The 25,418-nt window shown below is 43.7% G+C and overlaps 1 protein-coding gene across 1 annotated transcript in view; it reads left to right on the top strand.

Moving 5' to 3' along the window:
* Nucleotides 1–22,907, top strand: part of SKA3 (spindle and kinetochore associated complex subunit 3) — a 43,267-nt gene extending 20,360 nt beyond the window's left edge. The window contains exons 5-9 of the mRNA XM_074985401.1: nucleotides 5,966–6,075; nucleotides 7,671–7,855; nucleotides 8,071–8,265; nucleotides 8,490–8,599; nucleotides 9,270–22,907. Coding sequence (XP_074841502.1) covers nucleotides 5,966–6,075; nucleotides 7,671–7,855; nucleotides 8,071–8,265; nucleotides 8,490–8,599; nucleotides 9,270–9,348 — 679 coding nt within the window. The 3' untranslated portion in view covers nucleotides 9,349–22,907. The remainder of the gene's footprint in view (nucleotides 1–5,965; nucleotides 6,076–7,670; nucleotides 7,856–8,070; nucleotides 8,266–8,489; nucleotides 8,600–9,269) is intronic.
* The last annotated feature ends 2,511 nt before the right edge of the window (nucleotides 22,908–25,418 follow it).

Raw genomic sequence — 25,418 nt, 5'->3', positions numbered from 1 at the left:
TCACCAGTGCAGAGCAAAGCGGAATAACAACTTCTCTAGATCTGCTGGAAATGCTTTTCCTAATGCACCCCAATATGCCATTAGCCTTTTTGGCCACAAGGGCACACTGTTGACTTATATCCAGCCTCTTGTCCACTGTAATCCCCTGTTTTTTTCTGCTGCACTGCTACTCAGCAAGTCAGTCCCCTGCCCGTAACAGTGCTTGAGATTCTTCTGTCCTAAGTGCAGGACTCTGCACTTGTCTTTGTTGGACCTCATCAAATTTCTTTTGGCCCAATCCTCCAATTTGTCTAGGTCACTCTGGACCCTATCCCTACACTCCAATGTATCTACCTGACCCCCTAGCTTAGTGTCATCTGCAAATTTGCTGAGAGTGCAATCCATCCCCTCATCCAAGTCATTAATAAAAAAGTTGAACAGCACTGGCCCTAGAACCAATCCTTGGGGCACTCCATTTGAAACTGACCACCAACCAGGGATTGAGCCATTGACCACTGCCTGTTGGCCCGTCCATCAAGCCAGCTTTCTATCCATCTTACAGTCCATGTAGCCAATCCATACTTCTGTAATTTTATGGGCAAGAATGTTGTGGGAGACGGTATCAAAAGCTTTGCTAAAGTCAAGGTATATCACATCCTTTGACTTCCCCATGTCCCCAGAGCCAGTCACCTCATCATAGAAGCTAATCAGATTGGTCCAGCTCGAGTTGCCCTTGGTGAATCCATGTTGACTACTCTTGATTACTTTCCCTCTTCCAAGTGCTCCAAATGGATTCCTTGAGGATCCCCTCCATGATTTTTCCAGGGACTGGGGTAAGGCTCACTGGTCTCTAGTTCCCTGGGTTGTCCTCCTTTCCTTTTTTAAAGATGGGCACTACATTTGCCTTTTTCCAGTCATCCAGGATCTCCTGGTCTCCATGAGTTTTCAAGGATAATAGGCAAAGGTTCTGCAATGATATCTGTCAATTCCCTCACTACCCTTAGGTGCATTAAATCCAGACCCATGGATATGTGTACCACTAGCTTTCCTAAGTAGCTCTTAACCTGTTCTTTCCCCACCAAGGGTTGCCCGCCTCCTTCCCATACTGCATTGCCTAGTGGTGTAGGTTTGGACCTGATTTTGTCCATGAAGACTGAGGCAAAAAAAGCACTGAATACTTCAGTCTTTCCTGCATTCTGTCACTAAGTTATCTCCCTCATCCAGTAACAGCCCCACACCCTCTCTGATCACCCTCTTTTTAATGTGCCTGTAGAAGCCCTTCTTGTTACCCCTCACATTTCTTGCTATCTGCAGTTCCAGTTGAGCTTTTGCTTTTCTGATTACTCCCTGGCATTCTCCAACAATGTATTTATACTCCTCCTTTAGTCATCCGTCCAAGTTTCCACTTCATATATTCATCCCGTTTGAGTTTGAATTTGCCAAGGATTTCCAGTTAAGCCAAGCTGGTTGCCTACCATGTTTGCTTTTCTTGCTGCACATCGGGCTGATTTGTTCCTGTGCCTTCAATAAGACGACTTTAAAATACTGCCAGTTCTCCTGAACTCCTTTCCCCTTCATATCTCTTTCCCAAGAGATCCTCCCCATCAGTTCTCTCAGGGAGTGGAAGTCTGCTCTTTTGAAATCAAAGGTCTGTATTTTACTGCTCACCTTTCTGCCTTCTGTCAGGATCCTGAAATCTACCATCTCATGGTTGCTGCAGCCCAATTTGCCACCCTCTTCTATTTCTCCTACTAGTTTTTCCTGTTGTGTGAGCAGTAGGTCAAGCTGCACGTGGCCCGTGGTCTGTTCCCTCAGCACTTGTACTGAGAATTTATCCCCAACATTCTCCAAAAACTTCTTGGATTGTCTGTGTGCTGCTGTATTGGTCTCCCAAAAATGTCAGGTGATTAAAGTCTCCCGTGAGAACCCAGGCCTGTGATTTTGAAGCTTCTCTTAGTTGTCTGAAGAAATGCTTGTCCACCTGATCTGGTGGTCTGTAGCAGACACCAACCACATCACCTGTGTTTCTTCCGCCTCTAAGCTTAACCCAAAGACTCTCAACTGGCTTCTCTCCCTCCATATACTGGAACTCTGAGCAATCATACTGCTCTTTCACATACAGCATAACTCCTCCCTCTTTCCCCTGCCTGTCCTTCCAGAACAGTTTATACCCTTTCATGTCAGTGCTCCAGTTATGCAAGTCATCCCACCAAGTCTCTGTTAGGCACCTCATACTTCTTTGACTCTGTCAGGGTCTCTAATTCTACCTGTTTGTTTCCCAGGCTTGCATTTGTGTACAAACACCTTAGATAGTTAGCAGATTGGCCTTCGTCCTCCTCTCCCACTTACTTCCAAGCTTGTGTCACTGTCCCCCAATGAGCCTTGTTTAAAGCCCTCCTCACTAGGTTTGCAAGCCTGCCTGCGATGATGCTCTTCTCTCTCTTCGTTTGGTGGATCTCATCTCTTCCTAGCAATCCTTGTTCCCGAAACAGAGTCCCTTGATGGAAGAAACCAAGGATCTCTCTGACACCACCTGCGCAACCACGCATTTACCTCCACAATTTCACGATCTCTACCTGGCCTCCTCCCTTCAACTGGGAGGATGGACGAGAACACCACTTGTGCTCCCTGTTTGATCTTTCTTCCCAGAGCTACATAATCCACAATGATCTGCTCAAGGTTGTTTTTGGCTGTGTCATTAATTCCTAGATGGAGTAGGAAAGGGTAATAATCCACAGAGCTGATTATTTTTGGAAGAGACTCCATCACCTCCTGGATTCCAGCTTTTGGTAAGCAGCAAAGTTCCCAGGATTCCAGGTCTCAACAGCAGATAGATGACTCCAACCCTCTTAAAGGGTGTCCCAACCACCACCCACCATCTTCTCTTCGGGATGGTGGTCATAAAACCCCCATCCCTAGGACTATGCATCCCATGCTTTTCAGTCAGTGAGGTCTTCTGATCCTATCCCTGTGAGGTCTCTGTCACAGCATTCTCCACTGAATCACCTGGGTAGAGAGCCTGAAAGCAGTTACTTACCTCTGGGATAGGAGATACCTGAACTGGCTTTCTTCTCGTCGAAGTTACATGCTTCCAGTTTTCTTCCCTGATTAGCACTGCCTTTGGTGGCTGCTAAGTCTGCTGTGCTTGTAGTACTAAATATTGCCTTCTGTCAAGGAAGTCTTCACCTTCTCTTATGGACCAAAGGGTGGATATTTGCTTCTCAAGTCCTCTAACCTTCTCTTCCAAGATGGCAACCAGCTTGCACTTGGTACATACAAAATCCCCTCTATCTTCTCGGAGGAAGACAAACATAGCACATGCTGTGCAGGTCACACTGTTCCATTTTTTACCTTTCCTCAGAAAGTTCCCTCCATTTTTTTTTTAAGTGCTGCTCTGAAGGGCAGAAGAGAAACAAAACTATAGGAAAGAAAGACAACCGGTATGGGGCTCCCTGCAAGGCAAACTCCCTGTTAACTGTTGCCCTGTTGGCTGCTCAGGTGCTTATTCTCCATAGCTGAATGAAACCAAAGAAATATACAACATAATAAATAAATTTTAGCTGTAGTAATCTACGGTGAGATTGTGGGAAGTCACCATTTTAATAATGTCCTTTTTAAATTCTACAATTCCAACAGTTTTTCTTCCTTTATTTCTCTTAATGAAAGAGCAGATAGAGTGACAAAAAGAGGTGATGATGATTGAAACTGTCACAACTTTAATTACAAAGTCATTGTTAGTTCCATGGGGCTTTTCTAATTGACTTTCTATATCATCTTTTAAAACTCAAATGAAAATCTGTAGTAGGATTAAACAGAAATCACAGCATAGCTGATTGTTCTTCCTCCCTCCTAAATTGAGTAGGTGGGGGGGGGGGTGTTTGTAATAAGTTTAATCTAAAAATTCAAATTTAAAAAAAATCAGATCTCTAGATAGACATTATGCTGCTCAGCTTTATGCTAATGTACACTGGTACCTGTAGCTCTAATTGTAACCACTGGCAATTCATTAGTTTGCCTTTTTCTCTAGACGTGAAAAATTGACACAATCTCTCTCAAATATTCCACCTATTCTTTTCTTGACTCTGGATTTGTAAATTAACTGATGTCAGATCATTCTGTAAGTAACACAAGTATGCCCCTTCTATTCATATTTCATCACATTTAAATTTACTAAAGAGGTTCACTATCTTGTGACTGAACTGATGTTTTTATGACTGTTTTGTCCATGTACTATGTTAAAGGAACACTAATTGAAAACCTAGTCCATTTCAAACACCAGATTGAAAGTAGTTTTCGCTAGTCAACCAAACAGTGTAATTAGTTGTTATAAATCACCTTTCTTTTCTGCTTCTCCTGTTGCTATGTGAAAAGATCAACATCATGATATGCCATTTTACTTTCAGCCTTACATTTTGCAATTCTAATTAACAATCAACAATTGTTAATACAGATCACCTTTTCCGAAACATTATGTATTTCTTTCTTACTTAGCCAATTCAAATTTGCACAGAGAGCTAGATACAGTATAAGTTGTGCTGGAGTTAGGGCTGCACCTGGGTGGTGCTCAAAATTTAAAACAATGATACGTGAATTATGAAAGGTGAAAGTGATTGAGTTTGGAAGGAAACTAAATGAAGTGTTTTGGCTTAACTTTTTCCTTGATTCTTACGGTTTGCTAACTTTGAGTTTATAGTTGTTATACTGCGTATACTATCAGCTCAGTTTTCTGTGTGTGTGTGCGTGCGCACGCGCGTTATATAAAATAAAAAAAAAATGGCCTCTTCCTGCTTTGTAGAATTTTTAGTTTAATTCCTTTCGTTTTCCCTGTAGGATAAGAGTCCTCCCCTTGTCTCTCCCAGACTCTTCCTTGTCACATATAGAGTGCATAAAGTATGCAGAAAGACTTTGCATGTTTTTAAACAAGTTAATTTTTGTAAATAAGACTCTTTTTAAAATTTAGTTTATTAATTTAATGGAAATAACATGTATAAAGTTTGAGATGTGTATGTAACCAAAGTGACACAAGGTAGACCTATTTAATATCATTTTAAACACCTATAACTTCAAATGATTTGACCAATTTCTCAAAAATAATTCTAGTGTAAAGTATTTCCCCAGTTTTTAAGCTAGAAATGCTTTTCAGCAAAGCTATAAGGAATATGAAAATGACTATTGTAATGAAAATCTGGTTGCAGCCTTCATGAAACTGCTGCTAAGTGGCTAATCAGTGTAATGTAACCTGTAACTCAAACAGCTTGGCAAATTTTCCTCAATCTTTAGTGGGAAAAAAACTCCTTAGTCTTCTGAATAACATTTGCAATTTTCAAGCCAAACTAACTTTCCTAGCCAAAGTATTAGGGAGAGAAATGTATAGGGTTTATAATGGAACCTGGCAGCAACCTCAAAGGGTCTGTGAACTTAATTGTGCAACAGTGCTTCAGCTATAATCTCTGAGCATTCCCATAGCAGATGAGACCTGTTAGTACCTGATGTTTCAGATGATGGTTCAAGTATTCCTGTTGGATAATTATGGAATCCCTGGCCATAAGAAAAGCAGGGCTAGTTTTCTGTCCTCTTCATTATTGCCAGTCTTTCTATTCTGTATATATTTTGAGCAAGAAGGAGGGACAACATAAAACGGAAATGTGAGCTCAAAAATCAGATCAAGAATGGGACAAGATGACCTGCAACTACTTTTAAATTATATTTTTTCCAGGATGATTAGGTTCCAGATACCTCGGGCAATTGATAAGGCATGGTTAGATTGCTGTGAACTGCAGGATTTGAAACAGATTTCTTAGCAAATGAGGCTGTGTATCATGTTACATAGGTATACATTCCCTTGCACAATGTAATCCACGTGATCAGGCCTCTGGGTGCTATGGCTATATAAATGTTTAATAATTTGACAGTATACCTTTAATCCTGGGACCATAGTCATGGTTTCTTAATATCCCTTGTGTGTGTTTTTAATTCCAATTTTTAGTTTTCCTAAGGAAGATGATGATAAAATATGTCTGGCAGCAGCAATATCATCAAAGTCCAATGAAACTGTGATTACTCCTGGGCCAGCAATGAAAATATCTAACAAGAATGGTAAATTCAAACTACTTGGAATTAATAGTGGTAATTTTCAATTAATTCTGAAGTAAACTTGCTGCGTTGACAACTGAGGCTCAACACTGGTTTGCATTGTAAGGGTTCAGAAAATTATTTTTAAAGGTTACAGAAGTAGGTGAGTTTGGCAGTGTGTAAATCTAGAATCCAGACTTAAAGATGAATATCCACAGAGACCAAATGTGTTATCTCTGATTCTTTCACCTTCAGAATTTAATTGTTGCTTCAGTAATTTTAACTTTCATTGTTAATTCCTATCCATTTTTAAGGCTTTAAGTTACATTAGAACAAGCTGAGCAGACACCATAACTTTGGAACTCTTTCAAGAGTAGCAGTGAAGTATGTTAAGAGAAAAATGAGAGAGACTTCAGAATGTATATGAAGATCTTAGAGCAAAATTTTATTTTTTTCCAAATTCTAATCTGTTTATGTAAGAGGTTTTGATCAGAAAATATGATGTAGACCTATTTTAAGCAAGAGAAGTAGTACAGTTGTACCTCCTGTCCAGGACCTGATCCCGAGCAAGGGAATATGCCAGACCAGGGAAAGTAAGGTCTTCGGGTTCACCTGGGGAGCTGCCCCTCCTGGCCGCCTATATCCTTGCCCCCAGGCTTTCGGGGCAGGGCTCTGCTCAGGCTACCAGTGGATTCCTGGCTCCCAGCCACCATGGGTCTGCTGGTGGGTATTCCCAGCCAGGATCCCCACTGGACTCCCCAGCTCCTGCCAGGCTCCCCCCATGGGGCTGCTCCCTGGGCTCCCCGGCGAGTTCCTCACTATTGAGGTGCTGACAATGGGAAGCTCCAGTCTGGGCAAGCTCCCCCTATGGGCTGAAAGCAGGGCTTGGCTCCCTGCCACTCCAGGGCTGACAGTGGGGATCGCCAGCCCTGGCCTGGCTTCTGTCTGAACTCCCCAACCCACATTGGGCTCCCTGCTCCCATGGCTGCCAGCAGGACTTCCTGGCTCCACCCAGCTCCCCACTATCACAGGGCTGCCAGTGGAGATCCCTGTCCAGACCCCCCAGCTACAAGGGGGCTCCCTGCAATGACGCAGTCAGCAGGGCAAGGCTCCCCAGCTGAGCTCCCAGAATTGGGACTTCTCAACCTGCCAGCCCACAGTGGGGCTCCCTGACCCCAGCCTCTCTCTCCACTCCTGGGCTACTGGTGGGGCTCTTTGCCCCAGCCAGGCTCCCCACAGGTGGGGCTGCAGGCCAGGATCTGGGCAGCTGATGCTTTCTGTTCCAGCAACATCCGTAGTCCTGCCACACCAGGAATGGTGCCAGACAAGAGAGTTTCAACCTATGCTTGAATGTGGATATTTCTATGCATTTGAACCTAAAATTTGCAGTTGTCCCATAGATGAACTAAAGCTTTTAGCCTTAAAGATGATATTAATTTAGTTATGTCTTCACAAAGGTAAAATGGTCAGCTAGTAGGGCACTTCCATACTATTTTGGGATATGTAAATACACAAAAATTGTTACTAGAATCTCTAATACTGATTTGTGAATTGAACTGTTTATAGATATTCTATTCAAGCATGTAAAATTATTACTCATATCTCTATTATTATTGCAGCTATTGATTGCATAGCTTCTCCTTTGATACCTGTATTCTGCACTCCTGGTCTGAAAATTCCTTCCAGAAGAGACAATAACATTTTACCTAAATCCCTAGAGAAGCAAGAATCAAATACTTCTAGTCATACAGCAACACCCACTCTTCCAGACTTTGAAACAGGCTGTCTAAAAACAGATGCTAATGTAAGTGCTTAAATATCATTTTAGTAACAATGTTTATTCCAAGACATCTGAGAATATACATAGATTTAATTATTAAAATTTAACAATAATGCGATTCTCTTCCCACACTGCTTTTGTGGACAATGTGTCTTTGTAAAACCAACCCCTGTCTTCATTTGTCTAACTAGTTGATGACATTTTACTATGTTTGAATATGATTATCATCTTTTATACAGCCATTAAAAGGGAGCAAGGCTGAGTCACTGCCCGAGATTTATATGACTGATAAACAACACATAGAAGATTGTGCTACTGACAAGTATCTTGAACACCTTGGGGGACCCTCTCCTCCAAAAATATCTGACTATGAAAATTTCCTTAATACTCCTCCACCTCCGGAAATTACAAAGATACCAGAAGACATTCTGCAGGTCGTTTTACTTTCTATTTGTATGTATGTGTTTGTCTTTTGGAATCTGCATTCTTCTATCAGAACAGTGGGTTGGAAAGACTACTTCGTTTCACCATGTTTGAGTCTGGAAATTCTTTGCTACGTCCAGTGGAAATTGTATAAGCCATAGTTGTGCTTTGAATTCTTGCTTCAGTAACTGATCTTTAGTCCCTCTAATGTTTTGTTTGTTTTATTTTATTTTAGATATTATCGAAGTATAATCCAAAAACAGATACGCCTAAAATGGAGACCAAAACAAGAATTGCTACGAGATTTGACAGGAATGTCCCAGATTATTGCAACAAAGAGAACAGGTGAGAGTTAATTCCCAGATGTACTGAAGAAATTGAATGGATTTAATTTCAGGGGTATGTGGAGAAGTCGTATTCATTTTAGAAATAAATATTTGTTCTCGGATTTGTTTCTGAATAAATGTGTAAAAAATAATCTGTCAGGGATGATGATAGGCCCTCCTCTGAGAGCAAGGGACTGGACTCGATGACCTCTTAAGGCCCCTTCCAGTTCTGTGAGATAGGTGTATCTCCATATATTTGCCATGGTATTCCCCATCACTGATATAGCACCTGCTTTTGTGTAATTGCCAGATCACAACCTCATTTTTGATCGAATTTAAAATTATCCTGTTCAGTTGTAGAACTATTAAATTATTCTGTCTGTATTCTAGACCATCCCTGACAGGTGTTTGTCTAGGCTGCTCTTAAAGAAGACAAATTACAGATTACTCTACCCTTCCTAAATAGCATGTATGTAGATATGTAAATACAGTTATTTCGTGACTGTGGGAGAACTGGGGTATGGAGAATGTAAACAGTCAAACAGTGCTTATGCCTTTCTTAAACAGGAAGAATCTCAATACCCTTTAAATGTGCTGTCCAATGGCTAATCAAAACCCATTGTCATTCTTGTACAAACAGAACAGGAAAAAAATTAATATCCTAGAATGTTGTTTCTCCTTTTTTCAAGGGCTGTTTGCCTACTCCCTGAGGACCAAAGTCCCTCTGGTTTGTTCAGACATTCGTCTGTTCATGATTTAGATCATTAAAACCAGGAAATAAAAATAACAATCTTTGACTTATATCAAGGGTTATTGCTTTTTCTTTCTGAATCCCCCCAATATGCTATAATGGCCCAACTGGGCCACAACACCTAGCTTTCTGCATATAAACTGTAGGGATGATGATAGAAGGTAGCAGGGAGAGCAATTGCCTGGGACTTCATATCTTTGCATATGCTCCTGTGGTAAGTTGCTCAGCTTTCAGTTTCTGCTCCAGGTGGCAGGGTGAGGGCCAGTGTTCCCTGTAAGCTGAGTTCTTGGGTCACTGCCCACGAGAAAGTCAGGTGCTGCCCAGCTTATTAGCAGAGCGCCCACAGCTGCCAATGTGTTTTTATTGGTGGTGTGTATTGCACATCCCGAGTGCACATAACAAACTTTATTCCACCCAACTACCTTGGGTTTGCCCTTCTTGCAGGATTCCCTAAAGCCTAGCCTTGCCCCCATCATTCTGCCCCACCTGAAGAAAGATCTGGCCTTTGCTTCTCACTCTTAGCCCCTGCCGTTTTATGTGGGTGACCCAGCAGGCGCAGGCACTATAAAAACAGGCAGATGGCAAAGACCCACGTGGAGCTAACTGCCTTCTGCAAATGAGAGAGAGTATGGGTTGGGTGGGGAGGAGAAGGAGGTTAGATGGAGTGCTGGGGGTGCCTGGCTTTGTAGGAGGGCCAAGGAGGGGCTCGGCTGGGTGGCTTGCGGAGCTTGAGCAGCCTGCCAGCTTGCAGGACGCATGGGACTTAGGCGGCTGGCCCCAGCAGGGCAGGGCTCGGGCAGCTGGCCCGCGGCTGGGGTGGGTGGCTGGTGTGTGGGCAGCTGGTCCTGACAGCACAGGGCTTGGGCAGCTGGTGGGCAGGTTGGATGGCTGACCCCAGTGGCAGGTGAGCAGGTGGCTGGCCCTGGCAGCCTGGGGCTCAGGGTGGTTCTGGCAACACAGATCTCAGGCAGGTGGGCAGCTAGCACGCACACTCTGGATGCTGGCATGGGCCTCAGGCAGCTGGGGCTGCACCAGGCAACCCCATGAGACCAAGAAAAATTTGTGCTTATTCTTACTTTTAAACATTTTTTATATCATTTTTGTTATTTTAAAATTACAAATTGATTTTTTGTTAAAGGGGGGGGTTGGATGATAGTAAAGAAGAGTTGGGGGGGCATGAGGGTTTCTCAAAAATCAAAAGGGAGCGTGATGCTGTCAAGTTTGGGAACCACTCACCTAAACGTAGAGAGCTCTGGGCTTCTGCAGAACTAAACTGTTCCGCAAATCAGTTCAACTATTCATGGCAGTCACAGCCAATGTCAGCCGTCATCGAGCTCATTCTGTATTTGAGCGTGCTACAAACTTGCTGGCATTCCTCCTCCACCTATTACAGCGCATTCCATTAGCCTTTCTGGCCCAAATTCCGAGTCATGAAATCTGCAGTTGCTATAGGACCTTCAGTTCACACATTTACCACACACTATGCCATCACTCAGCAAGCTAGGGACAGTACCACTTGTGGAAGGGCAATATTGCAGTCAGCTGTTGGTGGACCCACTGCCAAAACTCTGCTTGTCACTCATCTAATTAGAATACACCTGAACAAGCACTAGAAGAAGAAAAGATAGTTACGTACCTCTTCATAACTGTTGTTCTGCAGAATGTGTTGTTCATGTCTATTTCAGTAGCCATCCTCTTTCCCCACTGTCGGAGTAGCCGGCAAAAAGGAACTGAGGCGGGGAGGAGTTGACAGTGTGCTATATTGGGTGCCAGGAAGGCGCGACTCCAGGAGTTGCCTAGGCCAGCCCTACAGGTGCTGTTTGGGGAAAATCTTCCAGACACTATGCACGCACACACTCGCACACCTAATTGGAGTAGACATGAACAAATCTCCAAGACCAACAGTTATGAGAAGGCATGTAACCATCTTTTATTTTTGACAAATAACTTGACCTACTATGAAGATCTCACACAGGGTAATATTTCTCTGCCTCGTTCTTTATTGTACTTTGTTATTTACTGATATTAAAATTGTATTTGCTACAGGTTTTAGGATATTGGTGAGGAAGACAAGTCCTCTTCAAAGTTAAGACCATCAGACGAGGATGTTCATGAGAGCCCTGAATGAAACAGAGAACATTCTGACTTACTCTAGCAAGTGTGTTTTTTGAAATTATCATCATCCCTATTACTGTCCCAAACAGACTAGAACTTCAGTTTAGCTGGATTTTTTCCCTGGCAAGCAAGATTTACAAAGAAATGGCTCTTCTGAAAACTTTGTTTGAACAGAAAACTTTGTTCCCATTCCTGGGACACTGTGGAGTGTTGTTCTAGATATATTTGCAGAGGATATTCTGAATCTGTCAAATCAAATGACTGAGAAGGAGCTTGGGGAAGGTTTCTAGATTTTGATTCACATTCGTGGACATTGAATCTTACAGAACTTAAAAAGTTCGATGAAATTGATGAAAAAAGACATATGACACATCTCAATTTCTAACAGCTTTCATCATGTTCCAAAGAATTAATTTTATGCACAATGTTCATGGTGCGGGGGGAGTGCATGGTTATAACTTTTCCTTTCTTGAACAAATAAATTTCCATGGCCCTAGCTGCAAACTTGAAAATGAAAGATGACTTCTAATACATAGGATGCAAGGGGAAGTAGACTTATTTTAATTACTAAATCTGATATTACAATACTGTCAAATGTATTTGCGCTACATTTGTATGTTGATGCGCTACAACAAGCGTTCGGGAATAATCATTTAATTCAGAACTGGTGATGTATATCCCATATGATTTTCTGTCTCCATACATGTGTGTTTGTGCAATACAACAAAGAGTAGATGATCAAATAGTACACTAAACCATGGTTTCCCAAGCTGGGAGGCGTGCCCTCTGGGACAGGTGTGAAAAAATTTCTGGGGGGGTGAGACACCCAGCTCCCCTACCCAAAGAAAGACAGCCTTTGCTTCCAGCTCTCAGCCTCTGCCATTTTACGTGGGTGACCCAGCACAGCTGCTGTAAAAAGCAGGCAGCCAGCAAAGAGCCACGTGGACCTAGCTGCCCTCTGCAAAGGTGAGAGTGTGGGTTGGGGGAGAGATGGGAGAGGGGTTAGATGGGGGACCTGGGGGGGCCCAGCTCAGGTGACAGAGATGGGGTAAGAACCGGAGGCTGGTGGTGCCTGGCTTTGTGGGAGGGGAGGGGCTCGAGTAACTAGCCGGCTTGTGAGACTTGCAGGGCTCAGGCGGGTGGCTGGCCCCCCACAACGCAGGGCTTGGGCAGCTGGTGGGTGGGCGGCTGGTCCCAGCAGTGTAGGGCTCAGGTGGCTGGTCCCAGCAGGGTGGGGTTCGGGTGTCTTGGGCTGGTGGGTGGGCAGCTGGCCCTGGCAGCTTGGGGCTATGGTGGCTGGCCCCAACAGCACAGGTTCAGGAGGCTGGCAGGAGGGCAGCTGGCCTCAGCAGCATGGGGCTTGGGCAGCTGGACCCAGCAGCAATGGGTTCAGGTGGTTCAGCATGGCAGGAGGGTAGCTGCGCCTGGCAGCATGGAGCTTGGGTGGGCGGCTCAGGCAGCTGGAATAGGTGGCTGGCCCCAGCAGCACAGGCCTCAGGTGGCCAGTTGCAGCCCTGGCAGCACAGATCTCGGGTGAGCAGGCAGCTGGTGCGGGCAGCTCTGGCCACTAGCACAGGGCTCAGGCAGCTGGCCAGCTGGGGCTGCACCAAGCACCCACAAAGGGCCAAGAAAAACTATTTGTGCTTATTTTTAATTTTAAGTAACACTTATTTCAAGTTTTTGTGTTTGTTCTAAGTTATGAATTGAACTGTTTGTTAAAATAGCGGTTCGATGGTGGTAAAGAGGTGGGGGGGTGATGCCAAAAAGCTTGGGAACTACTGCTCTAAACTGAAATCTCTGTGTGCTGCCTTAGAAATTAAATCTTTTAATTACACGATGCATCTTCTTATGAGCACTGATTTTAAGTCCATCAATATAAAACGTGTTGTCTGCAAACAAGAATTTGAAAACTACTTCATGACTGCAGAACCAGAAAGAGCAGTAAATAGTGTTGCATGAACAGCTTCTATATAAGGAACTGCTGTACACATACACTAAGAAATTGGTGTTCTCAGTGGAGAGAGGAAACACAAGCCAGAGATGAGAAGAACTGCACTGAAAAACATTTTGTAATAATGTAAAAAGACATGTAAAATATTTGATTTATTTTACATATACTTATGTGAAAAGTAGTTATGTAATGCCACATTTCATAACTGTTTTTCAAAAGATTATTCCTAATTACATCGCTTTTGATCTATGCAAGATGATGGTTATCAGCTAGAATTCCAGCACTATCCAAACTAGTCCTTTCCAGAGACCTTGTTATGCATAATGGAGCTCATGAGGCATTACAAGAAAGAAAACCAACATTAAAAACCTGTTTAAATCCTGTCCCTTAGAAGCAGCCTAACAAAGGAAATTATCTGTACTGATCTGAAAGGGAAATACTAGCAAAGGCCAACTCTGAAGACCACCGGCAGCAAACTTCTGCTGCCCAGTCTTTCTCCTTATTCATTACAAGTCCTGTGACGCCTTGTAGACTAACACACACATTCTGGAGCATAAGCCCATGAAAGCTTATGCTCCAAAATGTTATTCTATAAGGTGCCCCAGGACTTCTTGGTTTTGAAGATACAGACTAATTTGGCTACCCCTGTGCTACTTGTCATTCATAACACAGGAATTCCTCCTACTTCTAGAACTTGGAGGCAAACCACTGCTGTTGCTGGAAGCTGTGGAACTAAGCCCATCCTTTTGTCTTAGACCATCACGATTGTTGTTTCAGGCAGATAACCAAGGTGCTAGTTCAATTTCTCCCAACTAATTTGTTTGTGTGTGCAGTAATATTTTATTTCAGCTTCTACCCTTAGGGGTGGGCAAAACATGGCCAGCAGGCCTGATCCATCCTGCCACCATCTTGCAGCCCAGCAGGAGTCTCAGGCAGGCTCCCTGCTGGCTGCATCCCTGCACATAGTAGCCAGCTGCAAATGCCACGTGCTCTGTGCATGTCAGCGGGGAGCCAGGTCTTTGCTTGCTTTCCTGCCCCCCAGCACAATCTCTCAGCTTCCACTGGTTTTCAGCCACTGGGCACTGCCTGGGCTGTGCTTGCAGCATCAACTGTGTTCAGAGGGCTCACTCCCCACAAAGGGTTTGTGGCATGCTGAGAGCACAAGGCCCCACTTTTGCATCCAGCTTCCATCCCAGACCCTGCACCCCCTCCATTAATGACAGAGAGGTAGCCGTGTTAGCCTGTATTCTATCAAAACAAAAAAGCAGTTAAATAGCACTTTAAAGACTAACAAAATAATTTATTAGGTGATGAGCTTTTATGGGACAGACCCACTTGTTCAGATCTATAGCCTTACCAGAACAGACTCAATATATAAAGCACAGAGGTCCAAAAATTGTTATGAAGGTTGGCAAGTCAGAAGAGCGGAGGGGCAGCACTAGGGGAGGTGTGGGGTGGGGAAGTTGAGAGTTAGATAAAACAAAGTACATAAAAGAGTCCTTATAATGGGCCAGGTAATTGCTGTCCTGTGTTAATGTGTCCAATTTGAATATCAACGACAGTTCTGAGCACTCCCTCTGTAAATGGTTGTTCAAGTTCCTTTTCAGTAAAACACAGACTTTCAGGTCACTAACAGAATGGCCCACTCCATTGAAGTGCTGGCAGACAGGATTGAGAGTTGGGAGTTTTTTGATGTGTTTTGTGTCCATTCATTCTTTGGCAAAGAGTGTTTGCAGTCTGTCCTATATACATGGTGTGTGGGCATTGTTGGCACATGATCGCATATATGATGTTAGCTGAGGAACAGGAGAATGTGCTTGTGATTCTGTGAATAACATGGTTAGGTTCAGTGATGGTATCTCCAGGATAGATGTGTGGACAAAGTAGGGAACAGGGCTTGTTGCAAGGAAAAGTTCCAGGATTGGTGGTATTGTGGTATAGCCTGTGGTTGCTAGTGAGAATTCTCATAAGGCTGGGAGGTTGTCTATAGGAGAGAACAGGCTTGTCACCTTGGGCCTTCTGGAGTGTGGCATCCTGACTTAAGATAGGTTGTAGGTCTTTAATGATGTGTTGCAGTGGTTTGAGTTGGGGGCTGTAGGTAATGACCAGCGATGATCTGTTATTGGCTTTTTTGGGTCTATCTTGGAGTAGTTGGTTTCTGTGTATTTGTCTGGCCCTGTCGATTTGTATGTGTTTTTTTTTAAAAAAAAACTTCTCCTGGTGGGTAATTCAGGTTTATGAATGTTTGGTAAAGATCTTGCAGTTTTTGGTCTCTGTCAGTCGGATCAGAGCAGGTCCGATTGCATCTAAGGGCTTGACTGTAAACAGTGGATATTGTTGTACGTGCAGGATGGAAGCTAGAAGCGTCAGTAAATATAGCGGTCAGTGGGTTTCTGGTAGAGTGTGGTACTAATCAGGCCATCACTGATTTGTACTGTAGTGTCCAGGAAATGTATCTCGTGTGGCGTGGTCAAGGCATAAGTTGATGGCGGGGTGCAGCTTGTTAAAGTCTCTGTCCCCTCCATTAATATCATGGAAGAGAGCAGTCCTTGACCACTTACCAAATTCTTGGAGTGGCCCACGTCAAAAATTGCCAGCCTTTGTTCTATCTTCTCTCCCTCTTCTGAGCTGGAGCACTGAAGCTTTCACCCTCTCATTCCTCCAGTATAGCACTTCTTGACTGGACTCTCTTTGCCCTGCACTACAGCAGCAAAGAAGCTGTGTAAGCATTGACCCAAGTTCAAGGGGGATGGTGCACTGTTTTTCCAAGAGTCTTGGTGGGTGGAGCTATGCCTTTCATGAAACAAACCACTGACCCCTGCTCTACCAGGGCACGTGGCTTCAGAGGATGAGCTATACATAATGTGCTATATCTTTTCTGTTAACAGCCAGGAGAAGTAGCCAGATGATTTAAACTAAAACATTAGGTAAAACCTATCATTTCCTAAATTTAAGAACCCAATCTTGGTACCTCACTGGCCCAGCAGTAAACTATGTAGTCAAAAGATGACAAAGGCCATAAAATAAGGACAGTGCACAACAATTCAAAAGCCTCAACTAGCTGTTCAGACAAGAAAAAAATCCACATATTTAGTAAGGCAACTCACTACTAGTCAATCACTTGGCTCATGTAGGAATTTCAATTTTGCTTTGGATGTGCAGACTTGGATTGACATTCAGATCAGATCCTTGCAGATGTATGTAAAATATTCTTAGCAAATTCTTCCTGGGTGTTAATTTAGTTTGTGACAAGAGCAATGACTCCTATGTGAGTGACTTCAAGGAAGTTGTTACATCCATTAATATTCAGGGAAGACAGGCCCAATAACTAGGGTGAGGTGCTACATTTTACAAAAATATATACACTTGTTCTGATGAATTCACTGAACAGGAAAACAGCTCAAAAGCTTTGGGTAAAGATAATAGAGGTCATGGAAGAGATAGCACTGGAAGGGACCTCAGGAGGTCATTTAGTCCAGCCCCCTGCTTCAAGCAGGATCAACCCCAACTAAGTCATCCCAGCCAGGCCCTTGTCAAGCTGAGACTTAAAACCCTCTAGAACAAACCATAGGAATATCTAAAACACAAGACGTGTTAGTAACAGGGAACGTTAAATACCCAGACCCAGTGGGTAGATGGGGAGGTGCAACAGGACTGAGCTGCTCTCGAGCATCCCTCTGCAGCCAAGGGTACCTCATGCAGTCTTGTCTGTTGTTTCTTGGGTTCAGAGGGTGAGATCTGACTTATCCTGTCCAAGATGCCATCAGCTCTTCCACCAGGTTTGTGGCCAATCTCCAGCCACAGAGCCTGGGTCTTGCCCTGGTGAAAGCTCAGGTCTCACTGGGAGCCATCCAAGTACTGCTGGGCTCCCAGGCAGCACAAGGCTCCTGAATGGAACGGCCGGCCCCTCCCCTAGCAGCTTCTTTTATATTGGTCTGCTGGGCTCTGATCCACTCGTCACACTGGGATGGGCTATGGCAAGGCCTCTGATATCCAGTAGGGGGCACTGGGGCTTAGTATACCCCATAAAAGAAGGGACGGTAGGAAAGAAAAAAAAAAAAACACCTCCCCATCTACCCACTGTATAAACCCTGGATTCTTTTTTTTACACTCCATTCATCTGAGGAGGTGGGTTTGACACATGAAAGGTCACAAACTAATAAATTTGTTAATCTCTAAAGTGCCACAGGACTGCACGATAACTGTGGAAGCAAATCTTGAAAGATGGGGAGTGTACCCAAAAGACACACTTCCCAAAAATGTCTCGGTACCCATCTTTTTAGTTCACTTTGACAGCTCTATCATGGCACATCTGAACAAAAAAGCACAAACCTGGCCACACACGATCAGACCAGGAGTTCCAGCTGCTTTAGAAGAATTTGCAAAAATCTAGTTTCGGGGGGGGGGGGGAACAGCTGTCAAAGCTTCTTTGTAGCAATGGAAGTAATGCCTTGGGCAGAAAAGAAGCTGCAGCCGATGTAAATAGCTTGCAGAAAAGTTGAAATCCCACTTTTGCTTCTTTGCTCATTTAAAAGGAACTTCAAATTTGCTAGGCAGCCAAACCCCAATGCTGCACCTGCAGAAAGAAAATCTACCATGAGCAGAATAAACATTGGAAGAGAAGTACAGTTCAACAGGGATTCTACATTTACTTTGGATACATTTTTTTGCCATCCAGACAGAATTCAGCCAGGAAATTTTACTCATTGGTCATGTTTGCTGCTGCAAGAGAAACAGAAGTCTCTTGGCTACAGGGGCTAGCTCTGTGCTGTGCATAGCACAACGTGGCCCTGACCTCTGGATTCTAATAAAATACAGCTATAATAACCACAAAGTTCTCATGATCTCACCTACACTAGCATTTCTACAAAATGGTTGGTTGGCATCATACAACCAAGCACCATAGAAACATGGGCACGTTCTGTAATTTGGCATATTGGACAGAATAGATAAACCTGTGGCTGGCCATTCTAATCACCTTTGTTTGGAATTAATTCTCTTATCTGCAGCAACCACTCTACTTCTATTGTAAGGAAAAAGTTATTCTTGGAACTTCAGCAATCTGACTCCCCCCCACCCCCCCAGTGTAAATCCTACTTTCCCTAGTTATTGAGAGAGAAGTCTGCCATCACTTCATTCCAATCCTTGGCACCTGTTTGGAAGGTTGTGGCATAAATAGGCATTCCTAGCTCTCTAACAATCCTGCAGTCCAGTCCTAGTCACCTGCCTACTCAATGCCGATCACAGTAGCCGCCCTGTTTTGTACAAAAGGAGTGAAGTCCTTTACTAGTCATACAGTTCAGCGTCCCATGCTGGCAGAAGAACCGCAGCACTTATTTTTTTTATTCCAGCTCATCTGCCGTAATGTCTAGACACAATGGCTGAGGCAGGGAAGTGGCAGTGAAACTTCAGAATCTCCTTGCTTTTGACATTTAATGTTGTAGCTGTCACATTATACTAAATGATTGTTTTGTTTTAACAGCAGCATTGCTATTATTGGCTTAATAGGTCTCTGAGACCTTGTACTAAAGATCAGATGGGGTAGCCGAGTTAGTCTGTATCTTCAAAAACAAAAAAAATCAGATTTTTTTCATTCTTCAGATAGCACACTAAGAACATGCCTGATTACTCTCCAGTCAAAGGCTCTTATGGAAATAGCATTTACAGCACCTATAATGAGGCGTTTTGGCAGGTAAACAATAAGATGGTCCAGGTTTGTATTAGTTTGGCACATAGTGAGGGGACGTTATAAGTATGTAATTGTTAATGTTGATAGTTTCAGTGTATTGTCTTCCCACAAGATTTTTAAAAACTGAAGTAGAAAAGAGGCCTGTAAACTTATAAGGGGTTCTCTTCTTGGCGCTAATAGCATCTCCCCTATTGCAGGCTCTTTTCCACCACAGATGTGCTTCTTTGTTAGTGTAACTAGTCAATTGCAGAGCTTCACACACACAGACACCAGTTCACCACTACTCAGCCAGCAATCTAAACCAAGAGGTATTGGATGAGCCAGAGAGTCACATCACAATGGCCAGGCTGGCCTGAGGAAGCAAAACAGAGGGTCTTTGAGGAGCTGAAGCAAGCAGCAAAAGGGCACAGGCAGGGGAGAGGATGGGATAGAACTGTAGTAGATACTTCTGAGTTGGCTAATACTGAAGGAAGGCATTGACAAAGGCCATGGAAGTGAATGGGTCCAAAGGCTTTACAGCTGTAAAGTTTTGAAAACTTATCAAAGTTATGTTCTTTTATTCGGCTGCCTCTAATGAAGGCACGTCTGGCTGAAGCCATCCCTAATAGGGCTGTGTGGGGCACGAAAGACAAGGCAACTATTAATAACCACGGTTTCAAGGTTAGCAGTGAAGGAACCAGAAACCTTATAGAAAGTTGCATGCTCTGCTCTCTCTCTTGCACATAATGGCAAGGGGAGAGGGGCATGTCCCCAGATGTTTCTCTGGAATGGTAGGAAGGGACAAATGCAGATCCTATGAGGGGGCCACAAATCCTGGTGGGAATGGATTGGGTCTGGAGGGCCTCCACTCTGCTGTGTTATATTTGCAGGTAAGTTGGGCAACTTAACTTGCTTGGTATCATGTTTGATTATGGAAGGCTGTAATTGCTGGTTGATTGTTGGGTGGGGGGAGAGCAAATTGCTGGGGTTTGCAGTAAATGAAAATAAGGAAAATAGCTAGACATTATGGCCAAATTTAAACCAGTGATGTGTTTAAAAATAACCATGCTGTTAGGAAGCAACTCTTGCATTTCTTGGTACCTGAGCTGAATATTTATACTTCTCATGTGATTAGCATAATGTAATGTCATTAACTTTTCACTTCCTGCCTTTTAAGTACTTGGCTGTTATAACAGGTGCAAAAGGAATAAGGTCTGTAACAAATGTCCTAGGAACAAGACATCCTCTGGTATGACTAAAGGCTTCGTGAATGCCCTTTATACCACCCGTGTAAAGCACTGAAATAAAATCTGTAGCGCAAATGCTGAAGAATTGTCTTTGTTGAAATCTCAACTGTACTGAAAACTTTTTTGCCATAATAATTTGTCTTTCTAATATCTTGTAAAATGGGAGGATTGTGGTTCCACAACAGCACTTGTAATAACTGTAGAGGAGGGGTGGCCAACCTGCAGCTCTTTGAGCTATTAATTGTGGCTTCACCTCAGACTGCACACGGGGAGTGTACAGGCCCCACTACTTGATGGGAGAAGCATGTGGTGGCAGCAGCAGTTCCTGCAGCTCCGGTGAGGTGCCAGCATGGAATTAGAGCAGGGGGCTTGGGGGAGCTGGGGGTGCCTGGCTCTGGGGGGAGGGGGAGGACATTGTTAGAGCAGGAAGACTGAGGGTGCTCGACGGGGGGAGGGCGTTCATTTAGAGTGGAGGAGAGCTGGGGGCGCTCTGCAAGAGCTCTGAGCCACATATGTTTACATAGCTAGATATATGGCTCTATTTATTCTTAATCTATACACAGACATGTAAATGTATAATACGTGGCTCTTTGCACTCTATCCACTGCTGTTTTGGCTCTTCATCTCTAATTGGTTGGCCACCTCTGCCGCAGAGAAACAGGATGCCTATATTTTTATCTCACTGCTTCTAACAGGAAGTTTTACAGAAGTGTTTTGAATTTAAACAGGGTTTTGAAGCACTCAGATGGGAGCTGAAGTATCAGCACACTTAGTATGTTCAGTCCACTGAAGTTAGTCCCTTTTGGAAAACAATTTTAGAAAACTCTGGAGTGCTGGAAAGTACAGTAGTGCCATGGGGACAGCTAGAATAAATGTGGCTGAATGAATGACTAACCTAGCAAGGTTATTCACTTCACCTTTGGTTAACACCCACACACTCTCTCTCTCAAATTCTCATAAAATAAATTTGTTAGATGGATTTTGCTACAGCACAAAAAGGAAAAAAAGGATGGTTTGGTTTTATCTGTTTCTAGTGTCTCACTGTTTGAGTCAAATGAGCACTTGATTTTTGTATTCATAGAACACTAGAACTCAAAGGGACCTCAAGAGGTCATAGAGTTCAGTTCCCTGCCCTCTGGCAGGACCAAACACCATCTAGGCCATCCCTGCCAGGTGTTTATCAAACCTGCTCTTAAACATCTCCAGGACAGAAATTTCACAACCTCCCTAGGTAACTTATTCTAGTGTTTAACCACCCTGACAGTTAGGAAGCTTTTCTTGAATGTCTAATCTAAACTTCCCTTGCTGCAGTTTAAGCCCAGTGCTCCTTGTCCTTTCCTCAGAGGTGAAGGAGAACAATTTTTCTCCCTCCTCATTGTAACCCTCTTTGAGCTACTTGAAAACCACTATCGTGTCCCCCTGTCTTCTCTTTTCTAAACTAACCAAGCCAGTTTTTTATCTTCCCTCATAGCTCATGTTCTCTAGACCTTTAATCTCTTACTCTGGACTTTCTCCACATCTTTCTTGAAATGTGGTGCCCAGAACTGGACACACTACTCCAACTGAGGCCTAAGGAGCACCGCATAGAGCGGAAGAATGACTTCTCGTGTCTTGCTTGCAACACGCCTGTTAATGCATCCCAGCATCGTGTTTGCTTGTTCTGCAACAGCATTACATTAAACCCTTTTTGAGTATTGGACTCCTTATTAACCTACTATAGCATGAGCTTATTTAAATTACTTTTCCCCAGGATGATCTTATGTATGCAATTAATAATCATGATTCTAAGGACTAACCTATTTACCAGTCCCTCTTATCACTGAAAAAAGCCCACCTTATAAATGCTGGGTTCCTTCCTTTTACAAAACAGCCCTCCCTGCTGCATACGATACTGAAAGACATTTAGAAATTCAGCTTTAAAAAAATACGTGGATAAAAAAGGACTATTGCTGGTTAGGGATTTCAGCAGCATCTACTAAGTGACAGGGGACCTTGCTTTCTGTAAAATGGATCATTTCAGTAACAAAAAGGCTGCTGAACTACAAATTGTGTTCTTACCATCACTTGTGCTTCTTGGTGGTTAATTCAAAACAAAATTCACATGCTACATCGTACAAACTGAATCTGCCCATGCCACAGAAAAATCACATGCCAAGGAAGCAGCACCAGCCATCAGGCAGGGCATGGGTAGGCATTTTTCACACAGTATCAGTCACAGCACAAAGAAAGTGGGGGTAAGGTGTTATAAAAAATAATATAAAAATGGAGGAGAACTTGGCAAGCTGTGTTATGTGTAGCTTCTGCCAAAGGGGCAAATTTAATCTTGTGCCTATTAATCCGACTGTTACAGGATCTTACAGCCATCCTCCCACTGGGGACTCCCTGTTAATGTCTCCCTAGTTTAAAATAGTCAAGAACAGAGAAGAATCTACATCACAGTGGGCCTGGGCACATGTAACTGTCTTGACAAATAGTCCCAGGGATGTTGCCATTGTTAGTCTGTATCTTAAAACAAAGAAGCGGGCCTGTCGCACGTTAAAGACTAACAAATTAGGGCTACGTCTACACGAGCCCCAAACTTTGAAATGCCACGCAAATGGCCATTTCGAAGTTTACTAATGAAGCACTGAAATGCATATTCAGCGCTTCATTAGCATGCGGGCAGCCGTGGCACTTGGAAATTGACACACCTCGCGTCTCGTGCCGACGGGCCTCCTTTTTGAAAGGACCCTGCCTACTTTGAAGTCCCCTTATTCCCATCAGCTCATGGGAATAAGGGGACTTCGAAGTAGGCAGGGTCCTTTTGAAAAGGAGCCCCGTTGGGACGAGACACAGGGTGGCGAGGCACGTCAATTTCAAAGTGCCGCAGCCGCCCGCATGCTAATGAATCGCTGAATATGCATTTCAGTGCTTCATTAGTAAACTTCGAAATGGCCATTTGCGTGGTCATTTCGAAGTTTGGGGCTCGTGTAGACACGGCCTAGGTGATTTAGCTGTTTGGAATGGAGATCCAGCAACTAGATGAAAAAAACTCTCACAGCTCCAGACAGACATCATTGGTCTTTCCAAATGCAAAAAGATGGAGCTCATCCCCAAGGGCCGGAGAGTGAAAAACCCAGAGCATTCAACGTACTACACTGATTCTAGGGAGAGACTGTGCCCCACACACACTAAGAAATCATCCAATAAATTACTTTGTTAAAGTGCTGCATGCTCGCTTTTTTGTTGTCTTGACAAAGCAAAATTAATTTGAACATTGGTAATACAAATTCATGTCTATAGTTCTCTCCTGCTGCAGGGACCTTGCTATGGCTCTCTCCCCACCTTTTTGCTCTATGCTGCTCCCAGGCCACACTCCATCACGTGTCTGAGCCCTACCTAGCTCTGTGACCAGGTAAGACAGAACCATGTATGACAGCCTTGCATGAGACTGCCCCCCCACCCCACATTTGATCTCCCCACACCAAATTGGCTGGCTAGGTAGGGAGCATTCCTGGGTGGCCAGCTTTCAGAGGGTGGTGGCAACCTGTTTCTCCATGTATATAGAGATCTGCATGTGGGCCCACTCACTGAACATCCACAGCCAGTTCTGCACAGAGCTCAAAAAGAGTAGGGCCTCCCCCCCACCCCCATCATGCTGTTAGTCACCATGCCTCTGCAGAGCAAGCCCCTCTCACCACTCCATTGCTGTTGCAAATCATGTACTACAAGTTACACAATGTGGATCAAAAAATCTTCTAATTAACCCCCTACTCTCCTGTGTGAGCAGCACCCTAGTTAATTGCCTGCCCATGAAAAAGAAATTTAGGCACAAGTTGGGAGCCCTAATGAGGTTACGCAAAGGTAAGAAGTTCCCAAGGAACGTGGAACACACTAAGCTTTTGGTGAGGGGAAGGCCTAGACTTTGATTGTATGTAGTGGGCTAACTGTAGTACTTTGGCTTTGACAATCATGCCAACCCCGTGTTGAGCCAAATGCTGCATTAAAATTCCTTCTGGATACTCTGCCTCCACCCTGGGAATGTCTTGGGACCATGCCACCTACCCCCTCTCTGAAGTTGTAGCCCCTGGAGATCACTTTCCCAAACTGCTCTTTCCCCTGGAAAGAGTCTAATTCCCCAGCTCTTTGGGTAGCCTTATAGATGAGCAAGGAGAGAAAAAAATTGATTCTCTTTAACCTCTGCTAAGAGGACAAGAAGTCTGAATTGCAGCATGGGAGGTTTAGGGTAGGAAAAATGTTCCTGTCAGGGTGGTTAAGCACTGGAATAAACTGTCTAGGGAGATTGTGGAATCTCCATCATTGGAGACATTAAGAAGAAGTTAGATAAACATCTGTCAAGTATGGTCTAGACAGTACTTGGGCCTACTTTAAGTGCAGGGGACTAAACTCCATGACCTCTTCAGGTCCCTTCTGGGTCTGCCATTCTATGAAAGTACCAACATTACATTGTGAGAGCTTAATACATACATAAACCTGGGCCCCAGCAGCTTCCAATCAATAGCCCAGAAAAAAAAAAACAAACAACAAGCAACCCTGGGTGAAAAGTTTGATTTAAAGTGAGCTGTCCAGCATAAAGGAATGCCATGTCATAGACAGAATCTACTTCTCAAGCGCTGCATTCAGTAGCCTTAACCATGGAGCCATCCTGCCCTGACCTCTCTCATAAAACTGGAAGGGCCCTTCAGAGGTAATGATCACCATCCCTGACAGTTTTGTTTTTTTTTTTTTAAATGTTTTTGCCCCAGATCCCTAAATGGATTGAATGCACAACTCTGGGTTTAGCAAAACCCTCCCCTTCCTATACTGCTCTGTTTCATTTACTATTCACTTTTCAACCCAAACACATAACTATAGATAACTGCCTCACTATCTACACAGACCATTCATCCCAGGGTAGTACACACCCTCACGGACATGTAAAAATTGCACCATAATGTATTTACACAAAGGAAGGCAAATTAAGGTTGCTCAGGGTTTTTAACAGCTTGATATCACAGACACTTTTTTCCTTATATGGATATTCCTAAATTAAAAAAAAAAAAAAAGACATTCCACCACATGGAAACATATAGATTCCCAATAAATCACCACCAGATTTGGGACCTA

The sequence above is a fragment of the Carettochelys insculpta genome, chromosome 1 (assembly GCF_033958435.1).
Source record: "Carettochelys insculpta isolate YL-2023 chromosome 1, ASM3395843v1, whole genome shotgun sequence".
NCBI lineage: Eukaryota > Metazoa > Chordata > Testudines > Carettochelyidae > Carettochelys > Carettochelys insculpta.
This window is presented reverse-complemented; position numbering and strand designations above follow the sequence as displayed.